Below are 22,690 nucleotides of genomic sequence, written 5' to 3'. Positions count from 1 at the left end.
TGTGGAATTTATTGTAAAATTCACCCAGAGGGCATCCTAGAGATGCCCCCTGACTACCAGTCCGACTCCTAGTGCTAGGCTGACCACATGGGGAGAGTGCCTTTGTCACTCTGTAGCCAAGAACAAAGCCTGTATTGGGTGGAGGTGTTTCTCACCTCCCCCTCCAGGAACTGTAACACCTGGCAGTGAGCCTCAAAGGGTCATGCCTTTTGTTACAGAAGCATAACTGTTGGAACTGGCTTTTTTCCGCAGGTATATCCCCAGGCATATTGCCTTTTATCTCCTATTTTTCTCACCCCTTTTTTTTGTTAGTTCTAGGACTCTGGGCACTTTACCACAGCTGCTCAGTGCTAAAGTGCATATGTTCTCTGTGCAAATTGTGACTGATTGGTTAGACCTCATATTTGATTTTCTACTAATTACCTAGTATAGTTCACCAGGGCCTGTAAATCAAATGCTACTTGTGGGCCTGCAGCACTGATTGTGCCATCCACGTAAGTAGCCCTGTAAACATGCCTCAGACCTGCCATTGTAGAGTGTGTGTGTGCAGTTTTAAACTGCATTGTCATCTTGGCAGGTGCACTCACTTGCCAGGCCCAAACCTTCACTTTTAGTACATGTTAGGCGTCCCACTAAGGTAGCCCCATGGGCAGGGTGTGGAGTATTTAAAAATTAGGACATGTACTGGTGCGGTTCACATGTCCTGATAGTGAAATACTGCCAATTTTGGTTTTCACTATTGCAAAGCCTATCTCTCCCATAGGTTAACATGGGGATTGTCTTAAAATATCTCATAGGTGTAATTTCCCATTGAGAGCAGATAGAGATAAGGAGTTTGAGGTCCCCGAACTCACAATTTACAAACCATCTTTTAATGAAGGTGGTTTTTAAATTGCATGTTTGAAAATGCCACTATTAGAAAATGGCAATTTTCTTGCTTAGCCATTGTCTCTCTCTGCCTGGCTGTGGAATACACGTCTGGGTCAGGATAACAGTTGCGCTGGTTGTGAATTCACTCTAGACAGTCACACAAAGGGAGCAGAGATGTGCCCTGCATATCCTTATGGGTCCTCCTGGGCTAAAGGGGTGAGAGGAGCTGACACTTGCACCTTAATAGGGCTGTGCCTGTCCTTACATAATACAGTCTCCAACTCCCTAGAGTGTGTCTAGGGCCAGGGCAGGAAGGCAGGTTCTTGTGCACTACAAAGACTTTCCTTTGAAGTTTGCCTACTTCAAAGGCAGAAATGAGTATAAGTATTGGATACAAAACCCCAGATATTTAGAACACGTCTGGATCAAGAAAAGACTCTGCCAAGGAGAAGAGCTGTGAGGAGGAGTACTGACTCTTTGCTATGTCTGCTTTGCTGGGTTGGCCTGCAGTTGCTGCTTCTGCTTTGGAGAGGACAAAGAATGCATTTTGCTGTGTATTCTGCTTGTGATGTTTCTCCAAGGGCTTCGACCGAGCTTGCCCCGTGTTAAGAAGTCTCAGAGACATCAAAGACTTCACCTGTCAGCCCCTGGGTTCTCTTGTTGAGGACCCTGATGTGCCAACTCCAGTTCCTGGGCCCTTGGAAGTGAATTCTGGCAGAAAAGCAAGAACAAGGCACACCGACTCAGGACGACTCTAGAACTGGCGCAGCTGCCCGATTCCAAAGCCATAAACCTGCTGAGGTGCATCGGGTGTGACGACATCGTAGGCCAGACACCGCCTCTGAAGTCCTGCAACACTGTGAGCCACGAGTGTCGGGTCATCGTCGTCTGACACCTGACCCAGCACCTGTGGCCCCATGGTGTGACATCGATACTGCGAAGTAACCTCATTGCGTCTTGACCTGCTGGACTCATCGACCCTGTTGGATCATAAGGAACTGCCACCTTGCCGCCAACGCTGCCTCACCTCCGCTGCCTCCATAAGGAACTGATGCCTCACCTCCCCTGCCTAGCAGTAAAAAATCTACGCCTCACCACCTGCGTAGCAGTAAGGAATCAACTCCATGCCACGTCTGACACTCCCTCATTTCTAAAGTACTGTACCTGGGGTCTGTGTGACTCCATGACCAGCGCCACACTCCCTCACGAGTGGCATCGGACTGTTGGGAGCGACTCCATCACAACGCCGTAATAGCATCAATTGAACCTACTGTGTTTCCAAGTGCTTTTACTGGGATTTAATCTTTTAAAATTCATATCTTTACTTATATATGTTGGATTTTTGTCATTTTCGTCTTGTTTTACTTAGATAAATATTGGCTATTTTTGTAAAATGGTGTGGTGTCCATCTGTAGTGTTTTCAATGTGTTACTGTCTGCAGGCACAAATACTTAATACATTGCCTCTGAGATAAACCTGAATGCTCATGCCAAGCTACCAACGGGATGAGCAGGGCTGTCTTAGGAGTGAGACTCCCTTACCCGGACTAGAGATTGGGCCCTACTTGGACAGAGTTAAAACTGACTGCCAACTAGAGATCCCCTTTCTAACAATAACCTACAAATGACCTTTTTCAAAAGGTAACATATATGAGGCTGTAAATCAGAAGAAGCAATGTACTTAAATGGCTGACAGGAACAATTTTAGCATCCTACACATTTCAGTAATCATACAGAGGAAATAGTTAGGGGGGAGAACTCTACTTTTCAAGACAATTTGCAAGACTGAAGTTGCCTACTGCACAGTAGTCATGTACTTACTTGGTTACACAGAGCGTGTCTCTGCATTGACTCACTAGAGTTTCTCGGTCATCTTCTCTTTGAGGTCGGACTGTAATTAACTCAAATGTATTGGGTCGAGCACAGAATTCTCGGTTGACAGGTTCAATCTTCCTATTAGTACAATTAGCTAAATTTATACGGCCAATAGGATTCTGAAAAAAAAAAAAAAAATAGATAATATTTATCAACATGTAATGGGAGTCTAGAAATAAAATTTAAGGGAACGATTTTTTTTTCTTATGAGTAGCCTATTCAAGTTACATTGATTTTACCAAAGGATTGCCCAAGTTTGTGAAACAATAGCAGAGTACAGAACACACTAATTATCTGGAACATCACTGGTGACCTAGCAGAGCAACTTAGTTACAGGTAACAGCACATTCACAAGTTATGCATCCAAATATTGAGTGGCTGAGGCTGAAATTTTGTGTGGTATTCAACTTTTAATAAAATAGGTACAGACTTTGGAGGAAATTCATACAGAAGAAGATTACAATACTTTTGTCAGCCTTGCTTTTTCAAACATGACATTTTCTAGAATCTGAGCCTAGGTATTGTCTTGTGAACCTGCGCATTGCACTCCAAGTTGCCACGCTACATATTTACTGAGAAAGCCACTGGCCCTGGCTGAGAGCTTTTGAAGTCTACCCTTCAAAAAGATCTCCCATTCAGATGCTGGCAACATTTTTTACAGTACACCATGGATATTGGTTGTTGACAAAGCATTGATCATTAAAATGTGTTGCATTATATCATGGTACTTCATCACGCTGTGGTGATGACTGAATTGGATATTGTATGTGTTTGTGTATATATAATTACAGAGTGGTGGTGGCGAGTCTGTAGTTGTAGTTAGGATATTCATGTCCCTCAGATGTTTTCTCTGTAATAACTCTTTAGCGAGTCTACATAAACATTTGCCAACCTATAGATTTTTATACATTGGTTGAGGACTGAAAGTTGCGCCAGTTATTGGTCAATGGGATGCAAAGATAAAAGGACGGTCTCAAAATACATTTCTCCACCAATGCATTTTCCACAGACTTTTGTCTCGGATGCAGCGTGTAAACAGCTAAACGGAATTCCATGAAATTTGGCAGGACTATACATTATGGTATTCAGGTGATCCTTTTGGGTACTGCAGCTAGGTAGTTTTGAGGCATTTTAACTTAGTGATACCGGATGTTATGGTAGTTTTGCAAAATGTCACAGTATTTCATGAAATATCCGGGGCACATAGTGATGACAAGGCATTATGTGATTGGCTAATGACCGCATTTACAAAAGTTAAAGACAGCCAGGTTGTTTTAAGTACACTTTGGCAGAATTTTGCATTAAGCCCATAGGTATAGGTAAGCATTAGGTTTTATATTTAATCCCTACCGGTTACCACTTTGAAAAAGTGGTAGGGAACATTCTGCATTAATACCTACAAATTACAGAACTCCATAAAATAAAAAAAGCACGTTTCTATGTAAAGTGATGGAAAAACAGATGGAAAATTATAAATACATTTCTCAAGTACCACTTTAATGAAGTGGTAATAGGTAGGAAACTACAATAAAACCTACTACTTAACTATATCTGAGGCCTTAATCGGAAACAGTGCAAGTGATATGAAAACGACATGGCTGCCTTTTACATTTTGTAGAGAAAGCCTTTAGCCGATCAGAAACTGCTTTCTCATTGGGATGTATCACAGTATACAGCTCCACAATATATAATTATTTTGACATACACTATTCCCACCTACTACCAAAAGTGACCATTTACACTTTATAATCTATATTCCTATCATATTACATCTACATCCATTCCCCCACTTTCACACTACGACCTTTCACACAGCTCTTTACACTAATACACACTACACCGATACACTTATTTGTCTCCCCAATCTACTCCATCTCAATCACTGTACTATTACTCTACCCCACTCTTTCCCACTCCACTCTACTCTACATCATTCCACTGTACGCAACTCCACTCTGCCATACACTCTACAATGCTACCCTCTATGCTACTACACCAATGTATGCTTTACACTATACAACAATCCACTCTAGCCCACTCTACTGTACCCTAATCAACTCTATGCTATTTGGCTCTAGCCCACTCAACAGTACCCCACTAAATTCGGTAGCATCAATGCATTAACTTTAAGCGTGCCTTCTCCATGCGCTGCTTACCCTGTCATACTTTACCATACCATCTAAACCTCTAGCATAACAGCACTAATGACATCGCAAATCACATCATTTGTGAGAACAGAGTGAAGAGCAAGCTAAATTTAATGTAATGTGGCTACAGAGTTGAATACACTGTATGGAGGTGGAGGGTTAGAATTTGAAGGTGCTTCTTAAATATATATATATATATATATATATATATATATATATATATATATATATATATATATATATATATATATATATATATATATATATATATATAGATAGATATACACACACAGGATAAAGACCACATAGTAAACATTACATACTGTACACCGTGTTACATGTGCTTTCAGGGCCATGACCTCTATTTACTAATAGTAGTTTACTTGATTTTCTTAACTGTTTAGTTCCTCAAATCCTGAAGATTAATGCCCTTCTAACATCCAACATGTGTAAGTAAACACCTTCATGTATCCACCCTATTATAATCATCATCGATGATTCATATAAACTTGACTTAAATGCAAGATTTTTTTCCAAACCTTTCGTTTCTCATCATCCGGATATGTCCAATATGAAATGCAATATCCAGAGAGGACGCACCACCGCCTATGCCAGGCCCCAAATCCGCTTACGTCTTCAAACATTGTCTACCAGAGAAAACATTTCATTTTATTAGTAACATTTCATTCTATGGATTATAAATGCATGTTGTACGAAAAATGTATCTTGCATTCGCAGATTTGCATTTTCAGGGTATATGGCAGCATCAGACTGTAATGAAACGTGCCACCAACTTGTTGCAATTAACTTGAAACCTTGTCTAACACAACAGGCGCATAAAAGGTAAGATAAAGCCTCATGACATGGAGTAGAAAGGGAACAGGAGTTGTCTAGAGCTCTGCAGGAACTTCAGAAGCGTCCATAGTATAAAAAAAAAAAAAAGGAACAGTAAGTGCAGAGGTGCACTTCACACAATTGCCTAAATGCTAGCCGGCTAAAAACCCATACTCGGATAACAATGTAAATTGTTCCAAAAAGTTATGACTATCTGGATAACCAGGTGCGTGCTGGACCAATATTCTATAAACAGTAACAGATTCTCAAGAAGAGCACGTGAAAGTCGCTACATAGCGGGAGCTTACCCTTGTTTAAGTAAGATCTATGCTTCCAACTGTTTCAAGCTTTTCTTTTTTTTTTTAAAAACATTAACTGTCGAACTTCACAAAAATCTTTGTAGTGTGAAACACTGTTCTCCACGTTAGCGCCCGGGCTATGGAACAATCTGCCTTTTTAGCATAATTTACCTACCCACAATTGCCCTTTATGTAAACAACCTAAAAGTTTTATTTTCCAAGTAATTCATTCTCTGTAACTATCAGGTAGTCTGTGTTGCTTAAACAGGAAGAATAAGTAAATTTCGAGTCAACTCCACACCTAGTTAATTTTCATAATTATCAGGCACTTTATATTACTGTAGAACAAAATATGCTTATTTTTATTTGTAGTTTTTTGAAGTAATAGTATGGTACAGGGGAAGTCAGAAACCGGTACCTCGAGCTCGATACATTTTTCTATTACAGCTGACAGTTTGCAGCAGTGCAAGTCTGAGGAGCGCTGTACACGGTCAAAGAACAAAGTAAACAAGCATTTACAACGCAACGGGTCTCGCGTTTGCTCATGTTAGAGCTGATCGCGTTGTAAACTCCTAACCTGACTTTTCACCTATCGGGCAATAGTGCACTTATGTACATAACCCGAAAAGGTGAAATTAACTATGTAAAGCGCTCAACTTCTGCCAAGCGAGATCACGCTCGTAAATTAGAGAAAAAGAAGTCCACGAGCCCGATGGAAAACAGCGAGCCTCGCATGTTTTCTGTACTTGGTCGCTGCGCTCTAGGAGGGCTAGTCACCGGAAAAGGCATGACGTATGCGTGCCTTCGCCTAATGAAAGCAAGCAGATTTTATTAGGCAAGCCCACGAACCAATAAAAAACTCGGACGTGAAGTTCACAGGGCCCCCAGCCCTTTTCTAAATACAAAAGCGTCTCGCTGCGATACGCATGCACGAGCGCATGCAACGCAGGCTCGACCCTAAAAAGTAAGAGGCGATGGAGTTGGGCTGAGGATCGTAATCCATTGATATAATGTACTTTAAAAAGCTGAGTATTCAACTCTTTCCTACAGCACCTGGGCGGTCCTGATGGATACTGGGATGTTCCAGATCCTGGTTGAATCAATAGATAGCGTGTGTAAAGAAATGGCTCCCTGTTGCAGTTACCCCCCCACTTTTTGCCTGATACTGATGCTGACTTGAGAAGTGTGCTGGGACCCTGCTAACCAGGCCCCAGCACTAGTGTTCTTCACCTAAAATGTATCATTGTTTCCACAATTGGCACACCCTGGCATCCAGGTAAGTCCCTTGTAACTGGTACCCCTGGTACCAAGGGCCCTGATGCCAGGGAAGGTCTCTAAGGGCTGCAGCATATCGGATGCCACCCTGGGGACCCCTCACTCAGCACAGACACACTGCTTACCAGCTTGTGTGTGCTAGTGGGGATAAAATGATTAAGTCGACATGGCACTCCCCTCAGGGTGCCATGCCAACCTCACACTGCCTGTGGCATAGGTAAGTCACCCCTCTAGCAGGCCTTACAGCCCTAAGGCAGGGTGCACTATACCACAGGTGAGGGCATAGGTGCATGAGCACTATGCCCCTACAGTGTCTAAGCAAAACATTAGACATTGTAAGTGCAGGGTTGCCATAAGAATATATGGTCTGGGAGTCTGTCAAAGACGAACTCCACAGCTCCATAATGGCTACACTGAATACTGGGAAGTTTAGTATCAAACTTCTCAGAATAATAAACCCACACTGATGCCAGTGTTGGATTTATTAAAAAATGCCCACAGAGGGCATCTTGGAGATACCCCCTTTATTTTACCCAATTGTTCAGTGCAGGACTGACTGGTCTCTGCCAGCCTGCTGCTGAGAGACGAGTTTCTGACCTCATGCGGTGAGAGCCTTTGTGCTCTCTGAGGACAGAAACAAAGCCTGCTCTGGGTGGAGGTGCTTCACACCTCCCCCCTGCAGGAACTGTAACACCTAGCAGTGAGCTTCAAAGGCTCAAGCTTCGTGTTACAATGCCCCAGGGCACTCCAGCTAGTGGAGATGCCCGCCCCCTGGACCCAGCCCCCACTTTTGGCGGCAAGTCCAGGAGAGATAATGAGAAAAACAAGGAGTCACTGGCCAGTCAGGACAGCCCCTAAGGTGTCCTGAGCGGAGGTGACTGACTTTTAGAAATCCTCCATCTTGTAGAAGGAGGATTCCCCCAATAGGGATAGGATTGTGACCCCCTCCCCTTGGGAGGAGGCACAAAGAGGGTGTACCCACCCTCAGGGCTAGCAGCCATTGGCTACTAACCCCCCAGACCTAAACACGCCCTTAAATTTAGTATTTAAGGGCTTCCCTGAACTAAAGATTTAGATTCCTGAAACTACAAGAAGAAGAGGACTGCTGAGCTGAAAAACCCCTGCAGAGGAAGAACAGAAGACACCAACTGCTTTGGCCCCAGACTTACCGGCCTGTCTCCTGCCTTCCAAAGAAACCTGCTCCAGCGACGCTTTCCAAGGGACCAGCGACCTCTGAATCCTCTGAGGACTGCCCTGCTTCAAGAAAGACAAGAAACTCAAGAGGACAGCGGCACTGCTCCAAAAGAACTGCAACTTTGTTTCAGAGGAGCAGATTTTAAGACCCCTGCAAATCCCCGCAAGAAGCGTGAGACTTGCAACACTGCACCCGGCAACCCCGACTCGACTGGTGGAGAACCAACACCTCAGGGAGGACCCTCCGGCGACTCCGAGAACGTGAGTAACCAAAGTTGTCCCCCCTGAGCCCCCACAGCGACACCTGCAGAGGGAATCCAGAGGCTCCCCCTGACCGCGACTGCCTGAACCTAAAGTCCCGACGGCTGGAAAAGACCCTGCACCCGCAGCCCCCAGCACCTGAAGGAACGGAACTTCTGTGCAGGAGTGACCCCCAGGAGGCCCTCTCCCTTGCCCAGGTGGTGGCTACCCCGAGGAGCCCCCCCCTTGCCTGCCTGCACCGCTGAAGAGACCCCTTGGTCTCCCATTGACTCCCATTGGAAACCAGACGCCAGTTTACACACTGCACCCGGCCGCCCCCGCGCTGCTGAGGGTGTACTTTCTGTGTGGACTTGTCCCCCCCCCGGTGCCCTACAAAACCCCCCTGGTCTGCCCTCCGAAGACGCGGGTACTTACCTGCTGGCAGACTGGAACCGGGGCACCCCCTTCTCTCCATTGAAGCCTATGTGTTTTGGGCACCTCTTTGACCTCTGCACCTGACCGGCCCTGAGCTGCTGGTGTGGTAACTTTGGGGTTGCTCTGAACCCCCAACGGTGGGCTACCTTGGACCCAAAACTGAACCCTGTAGGTAATTTACTTACCTGCTAAAACTAACAATACTTTACCTCCCCCAGGAACTGTGAAAATTGCACTAATTGTCCACTTTTAAAACAGCTATTTGTGTTTTACATGCAAAGTATATATGCTACTGTAATTATTCAAAGTTCCTAAAGTACTTACCTGCAATACCTTTCAAACGAGATATTACATGTAGAATTTGAACCTGTGGTTCTTAAAATAAACTAAGAAAATATATTTTTCTATAACAAAACCTATTGGCTGGATTTGTCTCTGAGTGTGTGTTCCTCATTTATTGCCTGTGTGTATGTACAACAAATGCTTAACACTACTCCTTGGATAAGCCTACTGCTCGACCACACTACCACAAAATAGAGCTTTAGTATTATCTCTTTTTGCCACTATCTTACCTCTAAGGGGAACCCTTGGACTCTGTGCATGCTATTCCTTACTTTGAAATAGCACATACAGAGCCAACTTCCTACAGCGTGTAACCACTTTATCAACATCCTTTGTGACATAAGAAGCAAAACCTTTATCTTATCCACGATTCTGCATTTCTAGAGAATGAATGCACCTTTTGAGCAATGCCAAATGTGAATATAGAGAAACCTGGCAATGTGCAACTTTGCCACTCCAGGAAAATAGGAAAATGAGATGCTCAAAACACACACACACACACATATATATATATATCTCAAGCACTTGCAATGCAACGGGTCACGCATTTGCTCAACTTAGAGCGATTAGTGTTGTAAAGTTCCAATCAAACTTTTGCTACATAAAATGAAAAGTAATACAGTTTTACTTAAGCGAGCCGATTTAAAGTGCCACGCCATGAGCATGAAGGAGCACACAAAATGAAACAGACATTCGCTCGCAGTCAAACGTATCAGCAAAAGTGCAGCGAGATCGTGCTGCATAGGAAATAAAAAGAAAAAGTAATCCAGAAGCCATGCGGAAAACATGGAGCCTCGTATGTTTTCAGTAGTTGGCTGGTGTGCTTGAGGAGGGCTAAGCACCGGAAAAGACTGGACTTATGCATGCCTTTCACAAATGGAATCACATGAATTTTAAACGGTAAGACCATGAACCAACCAAACTGATAGGTGTAACATGGACATGGTTAGACGTCCACAGAGATTACAACAAGGGCCAGAGCGCTTGCTCGACCCTAAAAAGGGGGCACAAAAGGAAACAAGCATTTGCAATGCAATGGGTCTTGCGTTTGCTCGAGTTAGAGCTATTAGCATTGTAAACTCCTAACCAGACTGTTCTTGCCACATAAATTGAAAATGAAAAGTAAAACAGTTTCACATAACTAACCAGACTTTTCTTGCCATGTAAACTGAAATGTAAAGGTTTCACATAAGCAAGCCGACACCCGCCATCAGCGCAAAGCAGAAACAAAGCGAAATAAAAGATCACTCACAGTGAAACCTATCAGCAAATGTGCAATCATCCATGTAATCAGCAAAAGTGCAATTACCTATGTGACAGGATCATTGGTTTGCAAAGCACTTGACTACTGCCCAGCGAGATCGTGCTACCAAATAAAGAGAAAAAGTAGTCCAGAAACCAGATGGAAAATATCAAGCCTCATATGTTTTCAGTAGTTTGTCAGTGCACTTGAGGAGGGCTAGACACCAGAAAAGGCATGACATATGCATGCCTTTTACTAATGAAAGCAAACGGATTTTAAAAGGCAAGCCCACGAACCAATGACATGGGCATGGTTAGAAGCCCAAAGAGAGATTACAACACGGGACAGAGTGCTTTACACTCGCCCCTAAAAATGAAGCAACATTTCATGCACTCAATAAAGTACTCAACTACACAGAGCTGTTGGCAAGATCACAGACTATAGGACCTTTTATGATGCCCAACATATAAAATCAAACAGTGAGGGCCATGCAGGGGACAGTGTTAAGGGATCGTTCACACATCTGTCTTCACTGCTATTTTAATTTTACCCTGGAAGTCTCTCTCCTCATTGGCCCTATTCTCATATGTGAATGGAGGAAGGGCTGGGAAGTAGTTTAACATTTGTTGGAAACAAGACAAGTCCCAGTCGCTTAAATGAGGCCGGGATAAAAAAAAAAAGTCTCAGGTGAATGATTAATCACCAAACTTCAGCAGAAGAATAACAAATAGTAAAAGAGTTACTTCACAGTATTGTACTGATGCATTGAACATGGTTTAGTTTTTTTTTTTTAATTACATACATTTGCATGAACAACCCTCCCAATTGTGCAAACACCATGTTGAATCTTGTAAACCAAAATTAACAGTAAAAATACTCACCAAAAACCCTTTTTCCTCAACGAAGGAATCTACCTGGCACTTCAGCTTCAGATAAATGTGACCTTCCAATGGCGAGAGAAATGGAACCTGTACAAAAAAGGGAAATACTTTTAAGCATGTTGGTACCATTACTGTACTTCTATACAACTCAATCAGATTTACCCCCAAAGAATTAGACAGAAAAAAGCATAAAAATAAGGTGCCTTCTAAGCTTTTCCAGTCTTGAATTACTCAGAAGGCCAAATAAAATGATACTGCTTCCCGTATAGAAACCAACCCCCATTGTTGAACTGAAGTTGCTACAAGCCATTTTACTGAGTTTACCAATTGGCCATTTTACCTGCACTATGCCATTTCATCACTGCAAATAATATTGTAGACGTATCTACGGATATTAAATGGCAGCTTGAGACAGATGATGTCAGTCTATAAGAGGTAGTTACAGTGCTATCCAAGCAATATCTGTGTTCTGCTACCCACTTTGAATAGTCTGTCAATCAAGGGGATCTACGCCAATTCAAGAAAAAGTAGTAAATATTGTGCAGACTTTTTCCCCGCCCCACTACTTAATATTCCTCAGTTAAAAAAGACGTCACATCTGGTATATGACCTGCTTATACAGCCTATTGACCTGCTTCTCCATAACTTCTCTAGTGTTTATAGCTCCCATAATCGACCCCCCCCAACCCCTTCTCATTCTCTGTTTCTTCTTACATTCATATGGCTCCGAGTGGCACTTGGTAAGCATGTTCTAAAACTCCTTAAAGAACAAGTTACTTACCTTTGGTATCGATTTATCTGGTAGAGACCTATTCTAGTTGCAGATTCCTTACCTTACCATAAAATTTCCCCCCAGGCATCAGATTAGATCCAGGGATTTTTCTTTCATCCATTGTTGGCGTCTTGGTCGCTGTGATGACATCTGGGTCATACACAGGCACCACCTCAACGCACTGACGTTAGTTTCTTTTCACGACTTTCCACGCCATGAAGTACACTGAAAATGGTGCGCCAGAGATAATGCCCTGAAAAGGGAATCCCTGTCCCTAGAAATCAGTTTGCAAGTGGGACAGATGGGTGGGTCTGTAAGGAATCTGCAACTAGACTGTCTCTACCAGACAAAAAGTTACCAAAGGTAAGTAACTTGTTCATCTGATAAAGACTTCTAGTTGCAGATTCCTTACCTTAGAATAGATACCCAAGCAAAACCATCCTCCGTGGTGGGCTGCGAACTAAGATCATACTAAAAAGTACTGCAGAACTGAACAGCCAAAGTAGCGGTCTCTGGGGACATGACTGTCCAGGCAGTAATGTTTAGTGAACATGTGCAGAGATGCCCACGTTGCAGCCTGCAGATATCCAGGTAAGGAACTCTGTGTGCGAACGCTGTGGTAGCAGCAGTTGCTCGGGTGGAATGAGCTTCTTTGCCAAAGCAGAACAAATTTTGACGCAAAGTAGTAGCCATCGTGAGATGGTATACTTTTGCACCACCTTCCGTTTCTTCGCACCCTCATATTCAATAAAGAGTTGATCATCCACATGGAAATCTTTGGTATGATTGAGGTAGAACACCAACGCTTTTTTTGGATCCAGACGGTAGAGTCTCTCCTCTTCATAAGAAGGATGTGGAGGTGCTTAAATAGTAGGCAAAGTGATAGATTGGGCTAAATTAAAAGGTGTAACTACTTTGGGAAGGAAGGAGGCCCTTGTACATAGCACCACTTTGTCAGGGTGGGCAGACAAAAACGGGGGTTTTGAAGAAAGAGCCTGAACCTCACTCACTCTGCGAGCAGAGGTGATGGCAATAAGAAATGCAGTTTTGAGAGTAAGGAACCGCAAAGGACAATTGTGTAACAGCTCAAAAGGAGCACACATTGAGTAAATTAGAAGATTGAGGTCCTACTGAGGCATGATAAACGGAGTGTGATGAAACCAATGTCGAGTCCCTTAAGGAATCTACCAAAAATAGGAGACTTAAAAAGGGAATGTTGGTCTGCCAATCTAAGAAGCGGAGAAAGCGGAGAAAGCTGATAAATAACCTTTAAGGGTGCCCAAAGCAGAGCCCTGCTAGGCTAAAGAAAAGATGAGCAAAAGAACCCCGGAGAGGGGAGTAGAGGGGATTAACAGACGTGTTGGTACACCATGCCACAAAGTTAGGTCAACGACATGTGTATACCGTTTTAGTGGAGGGACGCCTGGCTGCCAAGATATTGTCACAGACTTCGCGCAGAAGGTCAATAGCAGTCAACTGCTGCCGCTCAATCTGCATGCATGAAGGCGAACATTGGACAGGTTCGGTTCGAGGACAGTCTGACTGGAGGATCTGTGGCCATGCTCTAGTAGCTCTGGACACCATACTCTACGTGCCCAGGCTGGAGCCATAAGGATTACTTTGGCCCGGTCGATCTTGATCTTCAGGACTCTGGGCATAAGTCGTTTTGACAGAAAGGAGGCCTGAGTTCCACTCAAGACTAAAAGTATCTCTGAACGATTGCCACCTTGGAAACTCCAATGTGCAATACTGCTGACATTAGGTGTTCTGAGGAGGTCAACAGATCTAACCAAGGATCTCCCCACTGCTGAAAGACCTCGCGCCACCTCCGGATGGAGACACCATTCGTGACCCGGTAGGCATTTTCAGCTGAGTTTGTCTCCTCTGCCATTCAGAGAGCCCACTAGATGTTGAACCACCAGGGATATGGCCTGCTGTTCCAGCCACATCCAGAGGCGCAGAGCCTCTTGACAAAGGGTCCACGGTCCCACTCTTCCCTGCGTGTTGCAGTACCACATGGCGGCGGTGCTGTCCGTGAACACCTGCACTGTCTTTCCCTTGATAGGGGGAAGAAAGGATTTCAATGGCAGCTGGATCGCAAGGAGCTTCAACAGGTTGATGTGTAGTCCAGATTCCAACAGAGATCACATGCCTCTGATCTCCACCTCTCTCGGATAGCCGCCCCAAACCAGGAGTAACCTCTGCCACTACTGTCAGATCTGGTTGGGTCGAGGCAGAGGGATCTGCCTCTGCCCGAATTGCGGTTCATGAGCTACTACTGCAGATCTTGCGCGATTTCCTGGACCTTGTTGGAGATTCCCCTGATGCTGCACCCACTGGAACTTCAGGTCCCACTGCAGAGCCCACATTTGCCATCTGGCATGCATCACCAGCAGGACTGCAGGAGGCCATGAGGCCGAGCAGCCTCAGAGTCATTCTCACCAAAATCCAGGACAGAGGCTGAAAAACTGGTATCATAGCTTGAATATCCTGGACTCTCCTCTCTGGAGGATAAGCCCAAAACTGCCAGGTATGACGTCGGCACATTTATAGTGAACCCTATCAAATGCAGGAGGTCCGCCTTAATCTGGAGATGGGAGACAAGAGCCTGGGTCGAACCTGCCTTCAAAAGCCAGTTGTCGAGACAGGGGGAAAAGACTGAAGTCTTATTCTGTGCAGATGACCTGCGACTACCGCAATCACCTTGGTTAACAAGGGAGAGTAGCAGGTAAGGACAAATGGGAGCACCGTGAACCACAAGTAACATCTGGGGTCAAGCAAGATGGAAATAAGAGTCCTGCAAGTCCATTACTACCATCCAGGCTCCTGGGTCCAGGGCAGATAGAACCTGAACCAGAGTGAGCATTTTGAACTTTCCCTTCTTGAAGAAGAGATTGAGGATCCTTTGATAGGATGGAGGCCCTTGTCCTTTTTGGGTGCCACAAATTTATGGGAATAGCATCAACAACCTACTTCTGGCACAGAACCCTCTCTATGGCTCCTTTGGCCAAGTGAGCCGTAACTTCTTGAAGAAGCGCGAAGTGATCCTCGGTCACCTGATTGTAGGATGGTGGCTTGGTTGGAGGGGTAGTCTCGAAGGTCAGGGACTATCTGCAAAACAAATGCTGACATAATGAATTGCTAGCAGAGCCGATGATGGCGAATCCTTCCTCAGTCTGGCCCTGGCAGTGAAGGGTCACACTAGGAATGTGTGGAGGCTGCAGCAGCAGGCGGGGCTAAGGGGGGGGGGGAGGGGGTGGAAAGACTAGAGGTGGGCAGTGTACTGACTAGACCATTGGCTCCCTAAACCAGGGTGGTGGTGGATCCCACATCCCTGGCCATGCATGGGAACGGATGCAGTTGGGTGCCTCTTCAGTCAGGAAAGGGGTGAAAAGCAGATTGAGGGGGAGGAGGGGCCGGCGCGAGGCCCAAGGACGCAGGCGTAGCATGAGAATCCTTGATGCATTTGGGCACCAAGTCTGCTTTCTCACTGAAGCCATAGGTGCCATCAAAGAGCATGTCTATATGATTAGCCTGAACTCCCCAGAAAAACCAGAGTCTGTTGTGTCCAGCCCACATCGGAATGTGAACTGTGCTGTGTCTCACCGAACAGCAACTGCTTAGGAACGTACAGTCCGGACTTCCTGTGGGAGCACTTATTCAACCGTATCCCACAGTGAAGTGAGGAAGGGAACACACTATGGGAAATAGAGGCTTGGATAACCAAGCGCTCAGGGGTTGGGGGTTGCGTCAAAGCGTGGGTCGCCCGGAGCAGGGCAATGGCAGTGGGCAGTAGTCCTGTTCATAAGAGCCCCTGTGCATTGCTGTGTCTCAACCATCCTGTATGATAAACAGTGACACCTGGGAGTACGTAAACCACCAAGTGCCAGTGGGGGAGGATGCGAAAAAATTCTTGAATATTTCCACCTGTTTCAACTCCTTACCAGGGGGAGTCGTCGGGAATGTTTTGGAATTAGTCTTGCTTGCAGAGGCCTGCACCACCAAGCTTTCAGGTGAGGGGTGTGGAGATAATGCAGGGTCTCCCGGGGCAGTCAGTGGTGTTGAGCAATTTGGCAGTTGAGGAGGGCCAAAGCAAGATTTGGCCCAGAGCACCAACAAAATATTCTTAAGGGCCTTGTTGAATGTAAACAGGAGCCCACAAGATGTCTGCTCCAGCAGAACCACCTCCCTTAATTCAAGGTGGTGAGCTGAAGGTCAAGGACTTTGGCAACCCTGCCAATACCTACGGCATAGGAAGCACTTTTAAGTGGTAGGGCCGGGGGTGAGAGGAGACTGGGCTCAGGGGAGGTGTTGAGAACACTAGCCTCCTGCAGATCGTCATACTAATTCTCCTCATGTTCGCTAACCTCATCACCCACATAGTAACGGTTATCCTAATCCGTGCCGAACAGGGAAAGCAAGGTGTGCTGTTGTCATGGTGGAGTCCGATCAAGTGGAGGAAATGGAGCCTCAAAGGCAGTCAGGCCCGAAGCCAAAGGACAATTGGGGCCTCGTCCTCCAGAGTCTGCATCCACGAAGTGCAAACAACCGGTGTGGACTGTGGTGTCAGAGGTGGAGTTGAAAGTGCAGCCAGCCCTGTTCTGAGTTGAGACTGTTCAGCTGGCACTGTTGGCGAGCCCAGCACTAGAAACCCAGGTGGAAAACCTTTCAGCTCAGCGAGAGCTTCAGCAAGGGTCCAACAAGTCAGAGCAACGCCTTGCAGAACTCTTAAATATGCTTAGGAATGGCAGAGGAAACTCGAGTTGTGACAGAATTAGTTTCAGGTTTGGCTCTGAAGTGGAAAAACGTCAGTAGCGAGAGATGTATGGTGCCACCCCCGCAACTTCTCAGGACTGTGTGGGTATCGAGAAGGAGCAGAGTCCCACTTACATTTTTGTTGTTTCTTTGACTTACCCTTGGATCAAGAGAAAACGGACCCTTCGAACAACTACAGTGACTTGTGGATCTTGAACAAGACCAGGACTAAAGTTCAACTTGGACTGGTTGCAGAGTTTTCCGGTGCCCGGCGTTGTAAAGGTTTGCCTCACAGTCTTGTATGGCTTTCAGGTTCATTGACACACACACTGCATGCCTTACAGTCATAGCTCGAACCCAGGAAAAATGGTGAATATCTGCCATAAATATGGTAACACACGAAGACCAGCGGTCAATATTGTGCTATAGAAGGCATGAGAGGAAACACATTAAATACGTCCTCCCATCTCTGATTCACTCCACTGCAAGGTATCTTATACATTTATTAACCAAGCAGCCATATTGAAAATACTTTAAAAAAAAAAAAAAGGCTAGACCATTACAGGTTTCATCCTGGTCCCTAAATACCTAGATAGGCTTGACCATATTCTGGGGAGCACTTAAGATATAATCCTGCTGGGGGTTTTAAAATAGAATTCCATTCCTTGGAACACCTAGCTATCCCTTTATTAATGGTGATCCTGGTACAACTAAACTTATATTGCAAGGGGCTAGCTGTGAAAACAATGATCCTACATCCAGTATAAGAGTCAACATGTTTTAGTCCTAAAATGTAATGACCATAGAGTCTAGGGCTTTCATCAGGACCACCCATCCCCCTCCTATTCACCCCTGAAAATATGTCAGAGAAGAATGTCAAGAAAACTAAGTAAGTTCAATAAGGACATAACATGCAATATATACGACATGCACAATAAATTCCCCTTGTTCCACTGAGGTTGCTGTCTTGCGTCCTATAAAAGAAACGTAGAAAACACAGAAAAGGCTTCCACTTGTAATGGACTCACGCTTCATATGCACTGCCATGGTGCACACTCGAAATCACCCCTTAAAATCAGTGAGCAAACAGTACAATTTCCCCAGGCGTCAGACTGTATCCGGAGATTTTTCTTCGAGCAATACCCTTGCACGTCGGTAGGTGTCGTCTGTCGACTCCGGTGGCATCATTGGTGCCGTAATGATGTCGGGAGTAGTATATAGATGCTGCCTTCACGCAGTGACGTCAGTGTTCTTAGCGGCTCTGCACTTTGGCATGGAAAGTCATTAAAAGAAACTGAGATTGGTGCGCCAGAGCTAAGGACCTGAAAGGGGAATCCCTTTCCCTAGAAATCAATTCACAAGTGGGGAGGATGGGTGGGCGGTAAGGAATCTGCAATTAGAATATGCCTCTACCAGATATTTTGTTACCGAAGGTAAGTAACTTGTACATCTGACAGAGAATTCTAGTTGCATATTCCCTACCTTAGAATAGATACCCAAGCAAAGTCATCATTGGCGGTGGGTTGCGAACCAAGATCATACTGCAGGACCGAACGACCAAAGTAGCAGTCCCAAAGGACCTCACTGTCCAAGCAGTAGTGTTTAGCAAACATGAGCAGGGACGCCCACGTAGCTGCCTGGCAGATATCCAGGCCAGGAACTTTGCGTGCTAATGCAGTGGAAGCAGCAGTTGCTCTGGTGGAATGAGCATGCAAGCCCTCAGGGGATAGCTTCTTAACCAAAGGGTAGCACATTTTGATGCAATGAAGCACCCATCGAGAGATGGTACGTTTTTGCACCGCCTTCCCTTTTTTCGCACCCACAACCTCTTCAGAGATGATCGTCCACCTGGAAATCTTTAGTACGATTAAGACAGAACGCCAACGCTCTTTTTGGGTCCAAACGTTGGAGTCTTTCCTTCTCATGAGAAGGATGGGGGGTGGGTGGGTGTAGAAAGTAGGCAGGGTGATGGACTGGCCTACATGAAAAGGCGTAACCTCCTTTGGAAGGAAGGAAGCCTTAGTGCTCAACTCCACTTTGTCAGGGTGCACAGGCAAGTATGGAGGTTTAGATGAAAGGGCTTGAAGCTCACCCACCTTGCGAGCAGAGGTGATGGCAACAAGAAAGACAGTTTTGAAGGTGAGGAGACGCAAGGGACAATTGTGCTTCGCTCAAAGGGAGTCCACATTAAATAAGTAAGGATAAGATTGAGGTCCTACTGAGACATGATAAATGGAGGAGGAGGAAATAAATGGGTGAGGCCTTTTAGGAATCTATTCACAATAGGAGATTTAAAAAGTGAGGGCTGATCAGGTAACCTAAGGAAGGCCGAAATGGCAGATAAATGCCCTTTAAAGGTGCCCAAAGCAGAGCCCTGCTGGGCCAAAGAAAGAATGAACAGAAGAACCTCGGATAGAGGGACAGAGAGGGGATCAACAGATGTGTTGGTGCACCATGCCACAAATTTATTGCGACAGGCGTATACAGTTTTGGTGGAGGGGCGCTTGGCTGGCAAGTTAACATTGCAGACTTCGGGGGGAAGAACAAAAGTCATCAGCTGGTGCTGCTCAATCTCCATGCATGAAGGCGGAGGTTGGACAGGTTCGGGTGAAGGACCGTCCCCTGTTGCTGCAACTGAAGATCCACAGAAGAAGCAGTCTGAGTGGAGGATCGATGCACATGCTCAATTGCTCTGGATACCAGACTCTCCATGCCCAGTCCGGAGCCACAAAGATGGCTTGGGCCCGGTCGTTCCTGATCTTGAGAACTCTGGGCAGACGTGGTATAGGCGTAAAGGAGGCGGGAAGCCTTCAGGTGCACAGCCCAGCACTCTGAACACGACTGAGTCATGGTCGTGCTCGAGTCACCACAGACAAACCCGATGCGGATCAGTCACTGACATCGTGCAGTGAGAGTCCTCGCACAGCTTGAAACTGGTCTTCGGGGATATTCGACACACCAAAATTCTCACAAAAACTCAAAACGGTCAAAGTCTGTCAAAAAGAGAAAAGGGTACCTCTTCTCCAGATCAGCGTGTAGCGAGGAAAGAAAAGAGCGGACGTCACTGCGCAAAGGCGGCATCTATATACTACTACCAACATCATCATGGCGACTACGATGCCCACAGAGTTGACCGATGCCACCTTCTGACATGCCAGGGTATTTACTCGAAGAAAAATCTCCTGATCCAGTCTGACACCTGGGGGAAATTCTAAGGTAGGGAATCTGCAACTAAAAGTCTCTATCAGATAACAAATATTCTTGTTGTGGGACTGGGTGCACATTCCGCAGACCGGGATCACATTCTTTGGGAAAAGTATCATGAGATCTATGGCAGATCAAATTTTGGGACAATGACAGTAAATCCAGTGGCATGAGAAGCACGGGACCCACGTCTGGGCATACCCTTCCCACTTAGGGCGACAAAGCAAAAACAACTTGATTCAAGCTAACCTGGCTGATGAAGGGTGAAACCCTGAAACCGGTCCCAGGATGCTTGTTTCCGGTCCAGGGAGGACCTGGCTTGGCAGTTCGGGCTGGACTGTTCCCATGAGGAACAGGGTCAAGACTGATTTGCATATGGCTGGGTCCAAACTGGGGTGGCATGGTGAGCAAAAGAACGATGGATTAAACCCAGATCTGTGACTGGGGGTGAGTGTTTGCATTGTTCAGCACTCCGTCCATCATCTTTTTGTTTGCTTAATACAAGAGTTGTCTTGGATCTCAGGGAACTATTTCAGGCTTGCCAGGTTGAATTGTGTGCAGGCTGCCATAACAAACTTTTGTCTGGCCTTTGAGATAAGAATTAAAGTTTTAGAAAGAAAACGAGGTCCTCTGGGTCCTTTATTTCTATTAAAACGTGTCAATATCTGCATCTATTTGTTTAAGTTTTAGCCATTTAACTCATCACAGCAAATCCACTTTCAGAATGTTGAGAATCCCTTCCAAAAGAAACAATTGACAAAGATAAGATATGACCTGCTTGTAATTATTACAAGTCACTGAAATTAATTTTGCAACTAGCTTCATTTAGTGCCTCCACCTCTGGATTTGATTATATTTTTCTTAACTAAATAAACTGGCAAAAAGCAGGTAGGATTTGATAGCCAGGCATGGTTCGACAAAACACGGCATGTGAAACCATCATGACAGGCACACAATTTATTTACTTTTTACTGTGATTCCAAATGCTCATCTTGTTTTCTCAAAGTGGTGAAAAGCACTTACAATACTAATTTGTCTGTAAATACAAGTGAGATGTAGGAGCTACAGAAGGAGACAACATTATGGAGGGGATAGTACTTTTGACTCATTTATTCTCCAGCATCAACCACACTATCCTCTCTCCTTTAGAAGACTGTTCTGTCATATTTGCTAATGGACCCCTCGAAGTACGGTCTACATTTGCGAGGGGCTTGACCAATACAGTGTATCACAGGGCACGATAACTGCAGGTACATTAGGCTGTCTAAGAAAAAATCTCAGGTGCAATTACCAGCAAGGAAATCTGTGGTCTGGGCTAGAAAAAAAGTTCAGGAGTCATCTTGGTATGCAGACCACGTGGATGACTTTAGTAAAGAAGTCAGTATCTACTTTATCTATATTACAAAAGGTAGCAATATTGACATAAACCCAATGTTTAAAGGACTGGAAGTAAGGAAAAATGGCGACAAATTAAATATTAGACCCATTTTTAAAATGCTAACATACTTTTAAAATTCACCAAAAACCATGTAGAAGAAACATTTGAAAAATAAGTTTGTATTTAATAAATTACCTTCTCGAGAGCGAATTTATTGTTTCCTATTGAAGACAATGTGATTTTATGTGATCCAACGAGGACAAAGTTACTGGTTCTTACAGCATTGGGACCACATGGACTAGCCATGGCTGCATTGAGAGAAAAGGGAGGTGTTAGACATGCACAGCAGACGTGTCTTTTACTCTTTTGGATGATTTTCAATCGGGTAAAAAAGGGGAAAGCTAGCAATAGGGGGAACTCAAATTTAAGATGGCCAGCAATTTTTAAACATGGTTGAGCAGACCAGAAGGTGTATGCTGCAACTGTACAATATTAAAATAGCTAAACAACTCAGACAATAATGAACAGTTCAGTACTGGTTGAAAAAACATCTTTAAGAACACACATTTCATAATGGTGGTACACAGCAAGGTAAATGAGACCAGGGTTGAGCCAGTCAACCCTTGGGACAAAAACCTCAGTGTGTTAATCTCTAAAGACAGGCATGCAAATCACAGCTTGGTGATTGTTTTGGAACCAGAATCTGGACACCAGGAAATAATTTAAAAATATGAACATGTTTAATATTTCCTAAAGACCTGTCTGGGTTATTTCTATCCATTAATAGTGTACACGTTGCACCATTGGCAAGCAAAAACATGTTGTAAAACTGTCACCTTACCCCTAGACTTGATTTTAGATAGGTCATAAAGTGTCAAAAAACACAACTGATGGGTTTTGCAATAATCCACCACAAAACAGATTGTTCTAAATTAAAGCAGAATACA

At 44.8% G+C, this 22,690-nt stretch overlaps 1 protein-coding gene across 1 annotated transcript in view; it reads right to left on the bottom strand.

The window, feature by feature from the left end:
- The window catches only part of ANLN (anillin, actin binding protein), a 207,525-nt gene that overhangs the window by 2,801 nt on the left and 182,034 nt on the right, over positions 1–22,690 (bottom strand). Inside the window, 4 exon segments of the mRNA XM_069215555.1 lie at positions 2,691–2,863; positions 5,431–5,538; positions 11,635–11,721; positions 21,939–22,051. Coding sequence (XP_069071656.1) covers positions 2,691–2,863; positions 5,431–5,538; positions 11,635–11,721; positions 21,939–22,051 — 481 coding nt within the window.

Source organism: Pleurodeles waltl, chromosome 2_1 (genome assembly GCF_031143425.1).
Source record: "Pleurodeles waltl isolate 20211129_DDA chromosome 2_1, aPleWal1.hap1.20221129, whole genome shotgun sequence".
NCBI classification, from domain to species: domain Eukaryota; kingdom Metazoa; phylum Chordata; class Amphibia; order Caudata; family Salamandridae; genus Pleurodeles; species Pleurodeles waltl.
This window is presented reverse-complemented; position numbering and strand designations above follow the sequence as displayed.